At 47.1% G+C, this 19,619-nt stretch overlaps 1 protein-coding gene across 1 annotated transcript; it reads left to right on the top strand.

Annotated features, from left to right (window-relative positions):
• Positions 1-488: 488 nt before the first annotated feature.
• On the top strand, positions 489-17,951 carry LOC8023130 (mitochondrial glycine transporter B). Its single transcript, XM_029988561.4, is given in 12 exon segments — positions 489-861; positions 1,766-1,878; positions 1,967-2,054; positions 2,238-2,308; positions 2,760-2,865; positions 9,599-9,668; positions 10,094-10,192; positions 11,402-11,568; positions 13,191-13,283; positions 17,216-17,231; positions 17,234-17,326; positions 17,329-17,951. Coding segments are annotated over 12 exon segments (1,032 nt in total). The 5' UTR covers positions 489-798; the 3' UTR covers positions 17,382-17,951.
• Positions 17,952-19,619: the final 1,668 nt, after the last annotated feature.

Raw genomic sequence — 19,619 nt, forward strand, 5'->3', positions numbered from 1 at the left:
TGACTTTTCTCGTATATCATATCGGAGAGTTGTTTTTCCTTGACGTACAAGAGCATGGGAATGAAAAGAAACTACAAAGTTTTGCTGGTGCAGTTGTTTCGCCTTGATTACGCGAAACTATCCGTCGGAGCGGGCGGAGCGCGGAGCCTTCTCTAAAAATAAATAAATAAATAAATAAATAAAACGTTATGCGGAGCAGAAGCTACAAATGAACGGACGGACGAAATGCGAACGAACCAATCTCTTTGGAACGAACGAACCAACGTTAAAAGGTTAAAACGAACGCATCTATCCGTGTTCGTATGTTCGTTCTGTGATCCAAGTTTAAAATGCGGGTAACTCCTTTAGGGCAGAATAAGCTTCGTGACGTTTGTTGACTACCTGTCAGCTTGCCACGAAATGACATGTGATTACAACCAGTTGTGACCCTGGGAGGGTTACGGGGGTTGGTAGAAAAAATTAAACTGCTAGTATGACAGCAGAATTTGCTGGCTTCGCTGACCCTCCGCGCTTCGCTGGTGTTAGGCGCGTAGTACAGTACGTTCCGGTTCCATTCCAATGAAAAACAACCGGGGATTTCGTGTTTTGTGACCGTTGCGGTGCCGTTCGTGCCTTCCCCGCGAACAATCGCCGACGGGTTGTTCGCAGACGACCGTCGTCTGCTACTGCTAAAGTGACGTCGAGTGCACTTTATCTGGCGTGTCTGCTGGCCAGGGCGAATGGGCGAGCGGAACGAGACGATGGCGATTTCGTGGTGATAAGCTATCTCCCCTTGAAAAAAACGCTGTGGCGGGCTCCATGAGCCAGTCCGACACCGGCGATCACAGCGGCCGCAACACCATGGCAGATCTCATCGTCAGTGTGAGAAACCTTTCTTATCAACAAACCAATACCGCCACCTTTATCGCGCTGCCTTAACCTGGCGTGGTTTGGGTTAATCACCCCGTCGTGTTCATTTAACAACGCTCGTTCATCCATATATTCCCCGCTGATCGCACGTTTTGAAGATTCCTCTCACCACGTCTACTGCGGCTGTCAACGTCCGCTAACATAATTACCTTCCTGTCGGTTAATCAGCTCATAATTGTGATCATGAAGCGATTAAGTGAATTAAGCGAGCCACTTTGTTGTGTGTTAGTTTTGCTGTTTGCTCAGACTTTCAGTGCCAACATTTGTACCGGTGCTGTCCCCATAATAAGTTATTCAGTTGCATGAGCCCACCAGGACAGCTGGAAGACAGCTAGCTGGCTTGGTTAACTGTGACAAACTAACCATGTTGAATGTCAGTGGTAATATGTAGTGACAGTTATTGTCTGCTACAAAGCATCAAGCCTGAGACTAAGAAACCCATAGTAGACAAGACAGGGTCCATATCACATGAGTGAATGACGTTTTAGTCGATAACTGGGACACGTGTTAACCCCCCCCCCCCCCCACTCTACGTTCACACCACTTGACAGTCTGTGGCGGCTCATTACAAAAATGTTAACCCACCAGGCTCCCCCCCGTAAACCGACCGTTCTCTATGTAAAGTATCTTTCAATGAAAAGTTGGCGTTCGCTAAAACGTCAATCGACCAACTGAATGGTACCCATCAAGACAGAACAGTTAAGATGATAGTGTGCTGGGATATTCTTTTACACACTGCCAATCAATCTAATCAGATAATCGGGCTGACGACCATCAAGGTTTTCTTTAGGCCATGACTTCTAGACTATAACCTCTCAGCCATGGCCTTTATGCAAGTACCTTGCTTTTCTTGCAGTCACCTCTCGTGAAGTCATTCCTGGCTGGATCGCTGAGTGGGACGTGCTCGACTTTGCTTTTCCAACCATTGGACCTGCTGAAGACGAGGCTTCAGCAGCCACAGACCGATGGGTGCGCTTGCATGAGTTGCGGGCTTCCGATGACGTCCCGTCTGTTCTTTGTTGTCTGTCTGAACCGTAGTATCTCGATGACTCTGCAGGCAGACCGGCAGAGCAGGCATGTTGAGGCATGTTGCTCTCGTTGTCAAGAACGAAAAGGTCTTTGGACTCTGGAAGGGTACGGTGCCTGTAAGTAAGGATTCACTATTGTCATTGACCTGCGCCACTATTTCAGCCCATGCTTAGTATGTGTTGGATGCTGAATTGTTAGGGTATACCAGCCTTTGATAGGTGCTGAGTTTGATTGAGCAGTGGAAAGGTTAAGATACTGGATTATGACAATTAATTTGTTTTTGTTTTCCCGACACGCAGTCAATAGTTCGCTGCGTCCCGGGGGTCGGACTCTACTTCTGTACATTTCACTTCTTGAAGACTAGCTTTCAGTAAGTGCCTGGAAATATCCTTCTATTTCGTTGGAGACAGTGTCCCTTGAGTTACGAAGGACCCAATTTCAATGTTATACTTTCTAATGTTGTAGTAGTCTGTTATCATTGCAGAGACGTGATTCGTGAGACCTCACAATGGATTGCATAGGATGCTACGAGCTATCGAAGCCACTCCAGTGCCGTAACATTCAGAGTTAAAAGTGAAGAGTGAAGTTCGCTATATAAGTAACAAAGTGCTATGCACTATAGAAGGTCATTATAGGAAATGCCATCGGCGTATTGGTGTGAAGGCTGTAAGAATAAACACTTAATGTAACACATTTTTTAATGTACCACATTTTAAGTGGCACAGCAATAATATGACATCATTTAATGTAACACCTTTTAATATAACCTTTTTTTAGGGAACATTTGTGATGTAACACCCTTTATAACACCTTCCCCACAGCCTGGACAGTCCCAGCTCTGGTGAGGCGATGCTCTTGGGTATCGGCGCCCGAACCATCGCAGGCGTTGCCTTGCTGCCTGTCACCGTCATCAAAACGAGGTTTGAAGTGAGTCATGGTGATTGGAAGGTATCCAAATCTAGTTCCTGTAACCGAGGTGTCTAGTGCTATAGAGCTTGTCATTAAAATCCTTCTGGATCTTGCGAGGAAAGTTTTATGTAAATGTTGAACTGCCATCTTTAGCAAAATCATGGCTGCTCTCTTCAATCAAAACCTTTGGTGTTTTAATTTTTAGCGGCAATAGCTCCTGGAAAGTTCTCGTGTCTTTGTGATGTTAGGTGCTTTTCAAATTTTGGTGCTGAAAGCTTTTTCAGAGCCTTTCCATTGAAGGCTGTTTGCGGCAGAAATTTGCTGCGTCACAAAAAATCTGTTGTGCTTGAAGTTATTGCTTCAGACGTTGCTGGGGCTATTTAATGGCTGCCATGCTGTTTCGGCGATTTTACTTTGGGGCACGCCTCAATAGTATTGTGGATGAACACAATGATACTTTTATTTAAACACCTTCCGTTAGATGGTACACTGGGTAGTTTTTCTTGGAGGTTTGGATAGTGTCTTCTAGGCATACTTCTTCATTCGTGAGATAATGAAAGGGAAAATAGGAAATAATGTCTTTTACGTGAACTGCCCTTTTCTTGGATATGCTGTAGCAAACCAAAATAGTATAGGTTTTTTGGACTGCGAGAGATCAGTCAGCTTTTGAGGTGTGCCAACACTAGTTCACATTGTGCGGGGAAATTGAGCCAGAGCACTATTACAGCTAAACTGGAGTTTTTAATATGTGCACACGGCTGCAGTGGCTGCTTTATTGGAGATTCATTTGCTAGGAAGCCTTTACTGGGGAGTCTTTTAATTGGCAACCTTTATTGGAAACTCTCATATTACGATATGTTTGTGTCTTGAAAACCCTTTGAAGTACTCGTGTTGGATAGTCTTTTATGACTTTTCCTCAATTATCTCTGGTGAGACAGCTTTGCAGTTGGGATTTTCTTTAGCAGCTGCGAGGCAGCCTTAATCCACGCATTGCTCTTTACTGTTGACGGCTAACAGCCACGCCAGTGTACACGATGACTCGGCGAAATTCCTGCCGAGATAGCGACGTCTGGTCGGATAGTGACAAGAGCTGCGTACCGCGTTGGCCGCACGCCGGAGGAGTTCCTCGTTATCTTCGCTCCAACCCGTTATCTGAGCGAGCTGATGTGGGGCCAAGGGGGGAACGCGGAACGCCAGACAAGCGCCGGACAAGCGAACAACGTCAGTTGCTGGCAGTGTGGTAGGACGTCCGTCCAGCTAATTCCTTTTTCGAGGACGAACGTTGTCAAGAGGATTGATTTTACCGATCAGAGCGATTGAATCAAGTCTCCCGTCTAACCCGGGTGACTCCCGAATTTTGGCCACTTTGTACGATTGTACAAAGAAATATCTCCCGGAAAGCGCAAATTACCCCCCTGCACAGGTTTTGCCGTCGCAATCAGACGGCTGCAATGATAGGGAGGCCTAGCTACATCTCGCTAGCATAAACAGTGGAATATAAGTGTAATGGAGTTGTCTTCAGGAAAATTTGTTGTCAATATTTATAAAAAAGAAAACCTTAGAAATATTTTTGGATTTGATTTCTCTGAACTTGGCGGGTACGTAATGATTGGGTAGATTGCTTGGATCATGAATATATTGCTTAGTAATTTTTAATAATTAAGTGAGTCAACCAAGCTGATGATTTGACATCTAATCTAACCAATAGCTTTGATAAAGGCAAACATGGTCAAAATGATTGATTTTACTGATTAGAGGGACTGATTGATTAGGTGTATTGTTTACATCACAAATGCAATCATTAATAATTATTAATCAACAACAGACTCATCCCAGCAGATCATTTAACGTGTATCCAGCTAAAACGTTTTTTAGGCATGAACATTGTCCAGATGATTGATTTCATAGATAAGTAACTGATTGATTTGATACATTCCTTGGATCATGAATATATAGTAGCGAATGATAATAAACTCAGTCAACCGTGCAACTGGTCTGGTTAATCAATTGACCAATTGGTTCACTTAATTACTTGATCTACAGGCTATAATAAATCGGGAACTAAGTTTATAATTGTGGCAATGGAACTGCTGAGTCACGCATGTATGTTTGCTGTAGCCTAGAGTCTGTTTGTAACACTACCGCTTTTAGGAACATGTGACTTTTCAGACAGTCAATTTGAATCTAGAGATTACTTAGGGGTACTAAAAGTTGTGGCAATGAAATTTTTATATTTCACTGCACATTCATTGTGACATGCAATGCACACTTAAAAAGGAAGAAGAAAAGTTGTGCCTTAAACTTACTCTATGGTTAAACCGAATTTCATGAAATCGTAGCTTGTAGAGCGAACACCATTACGCCCCGTACCTACACACCTCAGTAGATGGGACGAGTGTTTGCCTCGTTTTCAGATAAGATGTCCGACCTATCTCCTTGCTTTCCCAATTTAACCTGTTTGCGGAGTACCACAGGATTGCCTCTTTGCTGCCCAGAGCGCTTCCAGCTTTGTTTTTGAATGCGGGGACGACTAGAAAAAATACTCGACAGTTTAATGTTGCAATGTTCCTCCGCAGTATTTTGTCGATTAGCAACTAAAAGTAAAATGCTGTTTGCAAAAAAGAAAATGTTGCATTTCTTTGTGAAGAGGCAAAAAGGAATTTGTCATTGCTTTGATGGTAACACGTCGAAAGTACTTGTAATTCTAATGTTGGGGTTGTTTTTCGTGTCGACATTGTTCGAAGAAATGTATGCTAAAACAACGGTAAGGGAATGTTTGTCTAAATTGGCTGTTGTTGCTGACTTGACGTTTCTCCTGCGGATGTTTATATTCCATTTAACAATAACTTTTTCGAACTGTGGAGGCTGCGGCCCCCGCGACCCAATAACGCGCCGGAGCCAGGCACGTGATAACACTCCACGGTCGAGGCCACCAGGGCCTCGTTACCGCCACAGCAACAAAACCTTCTGCGACAAAAAGTAGTTCTAGGCTTCTTTTTCTTTTAACGGCAATTGAACTCGCTTGATTCCTTCTACAACGAGAAGATATGAAGAATAAATAATAGATTATCACAAATTCATGAGTTTCAATTGTATTTAAACCAAGAAAGTGACGCCATATCCGTATCCGCTTGATTTTTTTTGCCTTGTAGAGTTGTGGCCGTTGGCAAACGCCGGCAACTGCAGCCGTGTAATCAACTGTTTCTGCTCAAAACATCGCACTGTGCCCTGTCATTAGCAGACGTCACAGATTCGTGGCTAAATTTTGCATATGGTTGTCTCATGAACTGTTCCTGAAGTGGTCGCTACTTTAGCGGATGGAAATGTTGCTGCGGTGGACGTTCATCCAAAGTTGGTTGGTTTCGGAGCAGACGACTCTTGGCTAGCGGACGACAGCCGGTTCCTCCGGGCTTCGCATTTGGTGTAGTGACACAAATGCTCCCTTGACGTCGGGTCATGTGCCTTGCTCCGACGCTCTCTGGGTCGTGGGGCCCTAGTCTCCACAGTTCGCCAAGTTATCGTGAAACGGAGTATAGTAGACGACATTTGAACGCCATGGCTCTCTTGCTTCTTACCAGAGCACTAGATTAGGAACTGGTTTAATCACGAATACGTATACAGTCAAACCTCGATGTAACAAACTTCTATGTAACGAAACCCCCGGATGTAACGAAGTACATAACTTTTTCTAACCGCAAGTGTATGCACTCGATGTATTTTTGACCTCTATGTAACGAAGTCCCGTTCACCGAACTTTCGATGTAACGAAGTTTCATGGACAATTCGTCACAAACGTTTGGGTCCCAAAGGAGATTTTGGGAAGCACATGCGCTGAAACGGGCCCCGGTAAAGCGCAAAAGGTGAAACGGGGCGAATCTGGCGCGTGTGGTGTACAGGACGGCCACTAGAAGACACTAGAGCTGCCGCTGTTTCGTCCGTTGGCTTCGTTCGCGCTGCGTAGTTCATTTCGAGGCCTAACTAAAAACCGTGCGTTTCTCGTTGTCCTGGGGGATGGAGCTTTGAAGGCGATGGAGCCGCCCCCGACAACGTTGACTTCGACAACTTTCTGTAAACCGACGCTGCTGTCACTGCAACGGAGGAAATGACCAACGTGGCGATAGCTAGCAATGTTCGTGGGAACATCGAGCCTGATGAGCAAGATGCCTGCGATGTGCCGAGTAACTGTGAAGTGGTGGATGCAATCGATGTCTTGAGGCGGTTCGCGAGCACACAGCAAGACGAAGACGCGATGCAGGCCGTCTGGCTATGCGAATGTCGCATGATGCCAATAATAATGCCAATAGTGGCCCAGATAAAGGTGACGGACTACGTTCAACCGAAATAAAGGAGTCCTCGGTGAGTTTTGTGCACCCGAGAAACATTTGTGGAAACTTTCTTTAACTTTAGCCCCGAATTTCTATGTAGCGAAATTTCAATGTAACGAAGCAAATTCGGAATTTTACCGACTTCGTTGTATTGAGGTTTGACTGTATGTGCATTGAGAACACCCACGGAGGCGATTGTACTGTACTGGCCAAATTTTCTCCCGACTGTAGCACAAATAATCACGCATCAGATTGCATGATTATTTGCTGCATAGACATTTGTTGGGGTTTAGCATCGAGTATTTCGTGTGCCGTCACGCTAAAATGCTTCTAAGCATGACAACGAAGAAAAAAAAAAAGGGCTGCTCGGTAGCCAATGTCTGCATCAGACACGTGGATGTAACAAAGTTTGCCTAAATCGTGCGCGTCCTATTAATTTGTTCGCGGGGATTGCGTCTGGGGTCTGATTTCGGTCAAGGCGAGAGCGAGGGCATTCTCGGCTGCTGATTGGACGTGGCGCTAAAGCTTGCGCTGAATCAACTAATGATACATTTATCACCGATTCTTGAGCTCACAATTCAGCAGTCTTTTGGTGAGAATGTCTCATGAACGCACACATGGCGAGACAGGTCTTGTATCCTCTGATCTGCTTGTCCTTCCTTCACCGGTTAAAGCTTGTGTACGGCAGCAGAAGAACTTGAGATTTGCAAACAAAGCGCGGGTTGTCAATGACTTTCAACGTAAAATAACTGCGTACAATCGCAATTTCAGCTTGCATCCGACGTCACTTTGCCGTGGCACTCAGTTCGTGGCAAACAATCAACTTTTTTCCCAGCTTGTTAGCAGACGACATGCAGAAGTATCTTGTTTAATTTCCATCTGTGGACGTTGCTTCATAGGATACGAATTGCACTCTTTGCTCGCATTAGCAAACAAACTGTTTACAGACGCTATCTCCGTTCGCTCCGCGAGAAACAAATCGAACCTCGCTCTCGCCGGGACTAAAATCGGACCCGCATTGTGATACTTTTTCCGTGCTTGCAAACGACAACGGCGTCCGCAACCACGTGGACCCTCTGAACGGTTTGGTCGGACCGTTATCGGGCGACGCCGCGGGTGATTGGGTGGTCTGATGGGCGTGCTCGTGCATTTGTCCTGCAGGCGTAGCCTTAAACTCGCCCTCGAAAGATTAGCGCCAACACGTGCTTCCGCTTCTGGTTGTAAACATCAGCCAGCTTCCCGGTCGTTCAACTCCAGGCGTGAGGCCTCTTGGAGCTATTGTCACTGACCGTTTTGCGGAAGCGTTTCTCGACGTCGGGAAGTGGCGTGGAGTGTCCATGCCTTATCGACAACATTGACGTCTGCACTCGTCTGCTGCTTGGTACAGCACAGTGCGAGAACTCTTGCTTTTGTGATTTTCGAAGGAACCAATCAACGCCCAGCCCAACTGGGGTTAGTTGGGCTGGGCGTTGATAAAAATTTAATCCCAACTCGTCGCTACCCTTTAATCAAATGATTAATCCATCAATTCTGTTGACTTCCAAGTATAATAGATAAAAAAAAAAAAAAAAAAAGTTTCAAAACTACATTTTTTTTAAAGAGCAGCTCTTAGGCGCTTGTTTCCGACTTGAGCTGCATCGGCGTTGCCGTTGGCGTAACCGCGCGGTGCATTATGGGAAATGTCCCATAATGCAACATGCGAGGAGGAGGAGGAGGAGGAGGAGGAGGAGGAGGAGGAGGAGGAGGAGGAGGAGGAGGAGGAGGAGGAGGAGGTTGAAGGATGAGGGAGGGGAGGGGAGGCGGTGTAGCAGGGAGGATGAGGAGGGAGGAGGGGTATACCCTCTCCTCAATACCCATTACCTCCTCCTCCCTTTTCCCCAGTAGATGAGGAGGGAGGAGAGAATATGGATGAGGAGGAGGGGCACACCATCCCCTCTGTACCCTCCCCTCTTCCTCCTCAAGAGCTGCACTCTAATTCGGCATTACAGGGAGCTGTAAACGGCTTTCATTTTCGGACTATTTTTTCACTGTCATTAATGGCAGAACGTACAGCCTTGTTTAAAACTTGACACTGCACTGCCCACGAAATAATGAAAAAAAAAAAAGAATTACATGGGTACATGATTTTAAATATGAAATATTTGACATCGTTATACAGTTGTATGGAATGCTAAGGTGGAAGACAATACTGCTGCCTCCTAAAATGAAAATTAATTTTTCTTTCTACAAAAAGTTTTTAAACTCAACCGAAAAAACGGATCAAATTTTTGTATCTAATTTAATGCATTAATTGGTTGATCGGAAGGTTAATCGATCAATTTCCCAGGCCTAGTGTAACGACAATAGCTGGTATCTGCTATAGGGCTTGTACAAACTTATTTGCTCTCTGCTGGTGGGGGTTTGCCAAGAGGGTGTCTTTGTTTCAGAGTCAAGTGTATCACTACCGGACAATGAGCGAGGCAACCAGAGACATCTACAGGAAGGAGGGGGTCAGAGGTACGAAAGTCTCATGAGCCCTCTCGTAACAATTTTTTCTGCAATAACACGCAACAGGGTCGGATCATGCTTCGTTCTATACCGAGATGGCGTAGAAGTACCCATCCCTATTTTCAATAATTTACGCAAATTATTCTACAATTTCCCGGGCGACCGCGTCCGTTATTTTACGGACGTCGTCCCGTAACACAAACGCTGTAAAATCACGCATGCTGGCTGGTTTCGCGCTGAAACAAACAACAAAGTTTGTTTCGGTGCTTCCTTTTTGCCCGTTGTCCTGTTGCACTTTTTAACCATTTTGTACGAAGCTCGACCCATGAAACATCTCTCTGTTCTACGCGGTTGCTCGTACACGAAGAGACGTGAGGTTGCGGAACCCCGGAGCGGTTTCGGGTGCTTGACCGTTTCTCTTGCGGACCGTGCAGGACTTTACAGCGGACTGGTTCCGACGCTGGTGCGAGACGCGCCCTTTTCCGGTATCTACCTCGTCTTCTACCTCCAGGCAAAGCGCTTCGTTCCACAAAGTGAGTGGGTACTCGGAGCCCTTTCCGCGGGCATTTTCCCCGTCGACCGAGTTCGACGGTTTCTTCGTTGCACCGCCGCCGAGTCGAGGTTGCACTCGCTAGTTAAACTTACTGAAGTGGATGGGCCAACATTCGAATAAACCTTTTTCGAAATTCGGTGCCATCTGGTGACTCAATGAATAATTTTACTTTCGACAGACTAATGACATTCGTGAAACTGTAGCTCGTCGTGCGGCGTCACTTTTGCACATCTACGGCAGATGAGAATTGGTTCTTCCATCACCTCGCAATTCTTTCCTGATTTGTTTCAGCTTCGATTGTGTGAACATAAGAACCGAACAGTACAAAGCACTGACCCGTAAGTGCCTCAATTAGATATCTGCCATCAAAAGTCTTTAGAGCCAAACTTGTGCCGCGAGATTGATTGGACCACACTTTGAGGTAAAGGCTTATGCATCCATTGTATCTTAATTTCTGCGTCACGTCGTGCCGTCGTCTCGAACGTACAGGCCTCGTACGTATCATCCGCTCAGCAGTATCTTCGACTTTTTCCTTCATTAGCCTCAAGAGAGCCGTGATTACAGTTTGGCACAGATGCGATACACTGAGGTGACGAAAAGGGTCTATTCTCACCACGCATGTTAATAAAGTCTGCAACGTATAATTCGGGTTCTTGATTTACGGTCTTTATAGGTGCACGAGTTTGGCGGTCTGAGTTTCACGAACGATTCAGGTCGTTCGAAGGTGTAACGAGAACTTGCGTATCTTTTCGTACCTCCACCCTCGCGTGCGAAGGGACGCATTTTGGTGGAATTGCTCGGTGTACGACGAGCACACGTGCGGGGGTCGACGAAGTACAGGGTGTCCTCCCCAAAAAATTTGCAGCGTTTTTTTTTTGTTGCAGAAGTATACAATGCATTGCCAACTGTCTTTCTTCGCCCGAATGTAGCGCCAGCTTTTGTCAGAACCTGATGCCAAACTTTCAGAACTAATCGTTACATCATTCGGGAATTATAAGCAGTTTATTTTTTGAAATCTTAAATGGGAAAATGGTGACCCGCAGAGGCCCTCGAACACGCATGGAGCTAGGTGAAACCAGGTACCAAGCGGAAGAGGGTGGCAGGTCATGCGACGCCGACAAACATCCGCACGCGGACCTTCGGGCGCGAATCCACACGTCTGGTTTGTCTCCCCCTCCTTCCCCCGTAGGGTGGAAGGAGAGCTCGAGCGTGGTGGCCACCAACTTTGCGTGCGGGCTGGCGGCGGGACTGCTGGCGTCGGGAGTGACCCAGCCGGCGGACGTGATCAAGACGCAGATGCAGCTCTGCCCGACCAAGTTCACCAGCATTACCAGCACCATCTTGCTCATCGGAAAGGTGAGCGCGTGCGCCAGTCGCCTCGTGTCGTTGGTTTCTTCCTTTCTTTATTGTTACCATACGAATAGCGATACATACAGTGGAGTGACCAGTATTTATGGCCAATGACTTGGGATAGATTCTTTTAGACGGGTACGTTGTAAATCAACAAAGCGAGCACGAGTAGACACTATGACTATCGACTTAGAGGTTTCTCTCAGCCTTGGCAGGGTTTTTGTGCCTGAAGCTTTGCCACGACAACCCATTCTTTTGAGGCCGTCAGAACTGTGTCGGTAGTTGGTAGAAACATAGGCGTGCTGTCGTCAGTAGGTTTCGACCCCCATTTTAATGCGGAGTGCATTTTTGCGAAAGCGAATGTGTAATTTGTATGGTCGTATTGTCGCCACCGCCTTTCCCTCTCCGCTCTTTCTCGGCGAACTGTGCGTCACGTCAAGACGCGTCAACGCTCACCTCGTGCGGTTTCAACAAACGGCGTCATAACAAATTGCATCGTAGTGAAAGAAAGAAAAAAAAATAATGTTAGAACAAAAGAAATAAAATGGCTTTTCTCAAGCACGAATGTTTCGAACTGCCATCCATGGTGGACATTGAGAATTGTGGAAAACGTACTAATTATCTAATTAACTATCTGAAATATACGAAATAGCTTTTTATTTAGTGAAAATAAGCATGTGGTTCCAATTAGAAACTTGCTGAGTGTCGTCGAAAACGCCTGAATCAGTAAAATTTTAAGAAGACTTAAAGCATACGTGAAGCGCGGGAGTGCGTTCAATTTTCTCTCGTGCAGCAGGTGCAAGGCTTGCGATGCGAAAACGCGAATCATAAGAATGTCATCCGCTTTTTTGGATCACCAGCCTCATGCCTGCTCCACGAGCGGAAACAGACGCACTTCCACGCTTCACACATGCTTTAAGTCCTTCCTAATATTGACTGACTTGGGGGATTTCGGTGATGCTCAGCAAGTTTCTAATTGGAACCATGTTTATTTAACTAATTAGAAAGTTAATCGGTAAATTTTGGTTAGTTACCTAGCTAAATGGTATCTGTTTTTGCATTCCGCGACATCTGCCGTGGCTTGCAGTCTGTTTCCGAAAAGAATTTTTTTTTCTCATCCACTCTATTGGTAGGAGTTTTCGAAAGTCTTCGCCAAAACACTCGGTATATCGTGAATGCATTTTGCGTACAGGATGTTTAAACAGTAAAGCGAAAGAGTGCCTTAAATTCTTTTTTTATTGCGACTCCAATGGAGTGCTGCTAAGATCGATTGGTTCTCAAGCTTGAGTAAGCTCGCCCGAGTGAAACTCCGCATTCGTGAATTGGGCGTACAGTGACGGAACCGGGAAGCTCAAACCTTCCTGTATTTGCTGGCTGTGCACTCGGTAGCCTGGGCATAGGGCTTCACCCCATGGCACACACGCGCCGCAGGGAAGCAGCATAGTGCGATCCAGTATACGGGTTTTAGCCGCCAAAATGTTTCACGCGTTTTTTCTTCTGTGAAGTAAATGGAGACAAATCGCTCACATTTCACGCTGTGCAATGGCGTACAACATGTGTCGCGAGACGTTCATCATTGCCGCTGGTGATTTGTGGTTCCTGATGCATTGTGGTCGTTCTGCCCGCAGGAAGAGGGCGTTGTGGGTTACTTCCGCGGACTCGTTCCGAGGATGCTGCGGAGGACTCTGGTGACTGCGATGGCCTGGTCCTTTTACGAACAGGTCGGTATCGTCTGGGGGACGGCTTCAGCAAGAACGCGGGTTTCGTGCAGTGCTTACACCTGTGACGGTCATGTTTTTTCCCCCCTAAAATGTCTTCCTGTGGTCGGGTTTTGCTTTCAAAGGGATTGTATATAAAGAAAGGGTCAATGCGTCATTTTTTTTAAATTTAATTATCTAGCGGGAACACGTAGAGTGCTTACAACCTGTTCAGGTTTAGAAGCATCAAATGGGAATATTGAAGGCAAAAAATTGTCACTTTTCTTCCGTTCGGTCTTATTTTGGCGCGCCCACTTCCGCTACATTTTGGCGGTGTCAGATTCCGAATCGGAGGTGTTTTACGGGGCTTCTCCATCAAACGGTAAGCTCTCATTCTCAGAGTCCAATTCTGAGGAGCGTCAAAAGTCTGAATCGGTAGAGCTGGCACTCCAATTGGCACTACCACCAGAACAATTTCGTACGTATCACGTGCACGCGTCTAATTTCAAAACTATGAATAGCCCCAGAAAAGTGAAACACTGCGCAACCGTAACATTTATGGTTCGCAAAAAACAAAACAAATACCACAACACTTCCCGTGGTGTGCACGGTTTCTCGTTTAGGCGGGCACTTTCAGATTTGTAATGGCCGCCGTCATCGCACCTCTGATTGCTCGCTAGCGTAGTAGTGGAGATGCCACATGGAGTGTAGGGGGTTGATTCACTCTCAGAATTGGTTTGGTTCTAGAAGGCTTAAAGGTAGAAATGGTAGTGGTGTGGATGCAGTGACAGAATCGTGCGTAGTAAAGGGTGTGAACATGTGAATATAAGTGATACGTTGCAGTGCTTCCCGGCTTTGTGCTTGTGCCATATTGAAGCTGGTTTTATGCTTTGGTGTCCTTGCCATATGTGTGCATTGGAACGGTTAATGTAGTTTTTATTGGCCCTGCTCAGATCTGTATTTACCTAGTTTCTGCACAGATTGCAATGACTTGTAGTAGTGTATCCGGGAACTTTTCTGTTTTTCTTGTGGGGGGGGTGCTTAGCCATAACGAACCCCTTTCACGTGCTTCAAGGGTACTGCATTTACATCACCCTCTCCACTTTAGCGTTTTCTCCTCACCTTCCTTCACCCTCCTCTCACGAGCGAGAGTTTGGTTTCAAACCCCCCCCCCCCCCCCAAGTGGAGGGTACATGCGGCCATGTTCTTCTCCTTTTGTGCCCTCTTTCCTTCGTTCCATTCCCTCAGTTGAAGAAAAGAGGAGCCAGTATTATTGGCCTTCCTGAAGGTCAATGTTCAGCCACCTCGGCTTTTGAAATGTCCCAATAGACTCCACAGACCATGTGTTCTTGGTCATAGCCTCTGGTCTCATTAGGTATTCCAAAAGGTGCACCTAGGAATTGTCATTATGACCTGCAAGCAGGTAATCAACTTGAATTTGTGTCGTCTACGTGCCGTTTGCTGGCGTACCATTGCCATTGTATCCTGAAACTTTTTGTCAACTGCTCTTTGTCGTTTCGTGATGTTGTTGTCTTTTGACTTGAAAGTCGTCCGTCTGTTTGTTTCTGTTATCGTCTGCCATGTTCCGTCTTCCTTTCAGGCCACTGTGTCGTGACGTCTGCCCGGTCAGAAAGCAAAATTGTTCTCTCTCTGTGGCAAGTACAGCTTTTCGCCTGCTTTTTGCCGTTTGTGTTGAGTTTGGTGTGTTTCTTTGCATGGCAGCTGTTCCCTTTAAACAGGGTGGTGACTTGTGCCATCTGGGCGATTTGTTTTCTTCGTTTTTTACTTTAGATTAATGATTAGTGAAGTCATGCTCCGCCATCTAGAGGCGGAAACTGGCACCCATGAAACGAATCGCACATAACTTGTAGTCCGGGCTTGTCAGCTAAAGGCTGTTTATGTTAGACCCCATCTTGCCATCCTTTCGAGTCAGTTTTCACGTAGGGTCGTGTCTCGTTAGAACGGGCCTCGTCAGTATAGCTATTATGCTATGTAGGCAACATTTTGGGGGGAAAACAGGGTAAATAGGTTTGTTTATACATAACTCGCATTATGGGTACTTTATTGGGGGATGGAAGGTGTCCATATTAATGAGACATCACTGTACTGTTTTGTTGAAGATGGCTGGATTGAGTGCTGGCACACTGTTTTACCCACGGGCAGGCTCTTTTATAGCGTACATTGTGTACCACCCAGAAAGTGCTAGAATAGCGCCTTGCACAAGTGGAAAATAAAGGAACTTGCGCATTCTTTCTGGATCCTTCCAGAAACTAACGAAAGAATAAAAGAAGGGTTTGCGGCTGGGATGCGAACCTGGCACTGCCGCACGAGATTTGGGCACGCTGGCCACTGTGCTACTCTCTCCGCTTGTATCCAAGAATGCGGCATTACTCTCCCCTAAATAAGAAAGAAAAAAGAAAAATGTTAAAGCCATTTACAACTCCCTGTAACGCCGAATTAGAGCGCAGCTCTTGAGGAGGAGGGAAGGGTACTGAGGGGTGGGTATACCCCTTCTTCTCCTCCTCCTCCCCTCATCCTTCAATCTCCTCTGGGGGGGGGGGGGGTCATGTGACCCTGGGACGGAGGGGTCACGTGACCTCGCGGTTACGCCAACGGCGACGCCGGCGCCGCTCAAGCTGGAAACAAGCGCCTAAGAGCTGCGCTCTAAAAGGCTTTGTGGCGCATTAAACACCAGACGTGTACAGTCCCATCAAGCGTAGTACGGCTCGAGGCACAGGACGTGGACAACCTCGGGAAGTGGCAGTCGGCAGGATGATGGTCGGGTTCCGTCGAGCAGCACCTCGTAGTACGATTCCCCCAGATGGCGAAAAACCTTGTAGGGGCCAAGGTAGCGCTTGAGGAGCTTCTCGCTGAGCCTGTGGCACTGAGTAGGTGTCCAGACCCATACTCTGTCCCCAGGCTGAAAATGGACGTCACAATGGCGAAGATCCTCTTGACCGGCATTGACACGTTGCTGGCCTTGACTCTGTAGTTGGGCAGTGGTACGAGTTTTAAACGAAACCTGCACAGTACACAGAGCCAAATATGTTTTTTTTTGCAAGAGGAAGGAAATCAATCTAAAAAAGTGAAAGCCGTTTACAAATCCCTGTAACGCCGAATTGGAGCGCAGCTCTTGAGGAGGAGGAGTGAAGGCTACTGAGGGGAGGGTAGACCCCTCTCCCTTCTCCTCCTCCCCTCATTCTTTAATATGCTCCGGGGGGGTCACGTGACCTCGGGGGGGGGGGGGGGGGGGGTGTCACGTGACTTCGTGGAGGCGTGACCTGGGGGTCACCTCAAGGTCACGTGACCCCTCCAGGTCACGTGACCTCAGAGGGGTCACGTGACCTTCCAAGGTCATCTCAAGGTCACGTGGGGGTCACGTGACCTCGGGGGTCACGGGACCTTGGGGAGGAGACCACGTGACCTCGGGGGTCACGGGACCTTGGGGAGGAGACCACGTGACCTCGGGGTCACGTGACCTCAGAGGGGTCACGTAACCTCAGAGGGGTCACGTGACTTGGGGGTCACGTGACCTTCAAAGGGTCACGTGGGGTCATCTTGGGGTCACGTGACCTTGAGATGACCTTGGAAGGGGTCACGTGACCTTGGGGGTCACGTGATCCCAAGATGACCCCACGTGACCCCCAAGGTCACGTGACCTTAGGGGTCACGTGACCTTCAGGGGGTCACGTGACCTTGAGATGACCTTGGGATGACCTTGGTTACGCCGACGCCGACGGCGACGCCGACGCCGCTCAAGCCGGGAACAGGCCCCTAAGAGCTGCGCTCTAAAAGTTTGCTAATCGCGTGACACTGCAATACTATTACGCTGCGAGGCATTTTATAACCTGGTTAGCGAGGTTAAGAGGAGAGGGTATTCATATAGAATAATGCCCGCAAATATAGTTTACTTTGTTCTTGTAACGGGGATCTCTTTTTTTCCAATTTGCTCGCAGATCACCAAAGGATTCGTGAAAAAATGAAAGGACCACGTGGTAACCTGGCACCACGGAAACAAGGCGAGCGGACTGCAATCGATCAGTGCCGATCGATCAAACGCTCCCTGCAATCAACGTTCCTGGACCTGTTGCGTCGTCGATACGTCCTCGCGCCTGTACATAGATTTGCGACGCTTTTCTAAGTTCAGCCGAGTCTCAAATTGACTCTTTCTTTTTTTCTTTTCTTTTTTTTCAATTAAAGCAAGCATGCGAGCTTTCTCGTACCTCCGCTTGCGCGCTGCACCGGTGCAGCAAGCCACCCTGTGTGCCTTGACGATAGAGTGCAAGATTCAAGTTACACATACGCTTGTTTTAGTTTTACCCACAGTTTTGCTCACGGTGGAAGAAGAGAGAGGTGTATGAACATGGCCAGCCGAGGCGGCAAAAGTTAGTTTCATGCAGGTGCGGTCGTGCGTCGCATGGCACTCTGGCGCGGCCTTGAGAACGTGTGCGCGAACAAGTGTGGCTCCTTGATCGCCTCTCGCAGGTCTCCCTCTACCCTAGGCATGCTGCGCCATCTTGCAGTGTTTGCCAGAAATGCGGGCAGACCTTCAACACACTGGTTACGTGGCGAAGAGGCGCCGTGCAAATGCCTCTGTCTTTCATCGTGGTTTTTGCCTTTTAGAATTGTATATAAGGAAGGAAGATCTCTGTGTTACGCAAAACAAGTAATAAAGCAATGCTTTACAAGTTGCATACGAGTTGTGTTCCACTCGCCTAGGTGCAAGGTTATTAGATCATCTCTGTGGTGGAACTCCTGTGGAGGCGGGTACCCCCTCTCCACCTCGAGCCCGCCACTCAGTGAAGCGCCATTTAAAGGCTGCGTTTCAAAACTGGATTCTTTGGAGATGCCACAGTAAAGTGCCATCTAGACGCTGAGATTCAAAACTTGCTGCACTGTAGTTATCATAGCTGCCGTCTCGCCAAGAAATGGTGGCCTGTCGACTGGAGGCGGACCTCAAGGGGATGGAGGTACTGCTTGTAAAAGTGGCGTCTATACACTCCGTGCGGGAACTATAGGGGGCGCTTTGAAAAACGCGCGCAGCGCCGCTAGCGGAGGAGCTGGCGTTCGACAGTGAGGCGCGTTCAGCAGCCTGCGGCGCCTTTTCGCATGCCAAGCTGTGGCGGCGAAAGCGCGCACGGTCGAAACTTCTGCTTTTTGAGCCGATATGTTGAGGGTGACGTTGCATGAGTGCTGGCGCAGACCTAAGAAGGGCATTTAGCTGTTCTTCACTTCTTATATATTGAGTTTTAGTCGTTGTTAGGGGTAATTTCTCTAGTTGCGGCCAAAAAAGGAGTTTGAGCAATTTTCTGAAAAGCAAGACGGCCGCCACCATAATTGCTCTGAGTGGGAAATTTGTTTCGCTCGTCGCTGTAAACGTAGGACTGCTGGAACGACGATATTGGAGGCGAGGGAGATGTCCACTAAGTTTCTGCACTAAGTGTGCCAAGTTTCACTAAGACGGCAGGTGTGAAAGTTGTTTCTAACGAATAAAGAAATAAAGCTGTACGGTATATCCAATATTGGACCCAAAATGTTGTGTAATAGCGGGCTGTGCAAAGTGCAGATTTGGGCACACAGGTGCTTGGACTTGACAGTAACATGACACAGCACTTAACATACAAAAAAAAAAAAATGGCATAGGGAAACCAGGTGAAAATTTGGTTTGGGCGGCGTAACTCAATGGGAACCGTTTTTGACCATGAAAAGGCTGTCAAGAGAATACCACTGGTCGGGGGAGGTGGAGACTTTAGAGGTAGGAAGGGACTAGTGGACTGTACTTCCAGTTGAAGCAACTTTACGAAAGGTGGTTCCAAATCCGAGAAAACAAAGTTCTCGGCCAACACACGGTTTAGCCGCCAAGGACTTTTGCGGTCAGCTGTTACGTAATAACCTGTTGTGCGAGGTGCTGATTTTCAGCCGACAGGTACTTTGACATGACCGTCACTTGGCACAACACTTATTATAACAAAAATAGTTGGCATAGCGAAACCAGGTGGAAATTTAGTTTGGGCGGCGTAACTAAATGGGAACTGGCTTTGACCGTCAAAGGCTGTCAGAAAATACCACTCATCGTGGGAGGTGCACACTTTACAGGTAGGATTGACCAATGGACGATACTTCCAGTTCGAACCACTTTGCGATAGGTGGCTCTAAAGCCGAGAAAAAAAAATTGTTGTCTACAGAACTCGGGGTGTCAGTGTTTCCACATCCAAAAGGAGGCTGGTCAAGAAAGAAAGCACACCACATAAACTTCCATACTCAAACGCCGATTCTCCAGTGATCCCGAGTTTCATGGTTTTTTTCTTTAGATTTATATTTGCACTTTTTTACCGTTCGAATCTTTCTTCATGAAGTACA

This window comes from Ixodes scapularis, unplaced genomic scaffold, assembly GCF_016920785.2.
Source record: "Ixodes scapularis isolate PalLabHiFi unplaced genomic scaffold, ASM1692078v2 PGA_scaffold6__148_contigs__length_123643588, whole genome shotgun sequence".
Taxonomy (NCBI): Eukaryota; Metazoa; Arthropoda; class Arachnida; order Ixodida; family Ixodidae; genus Ixodes; species Ixodes scapularis.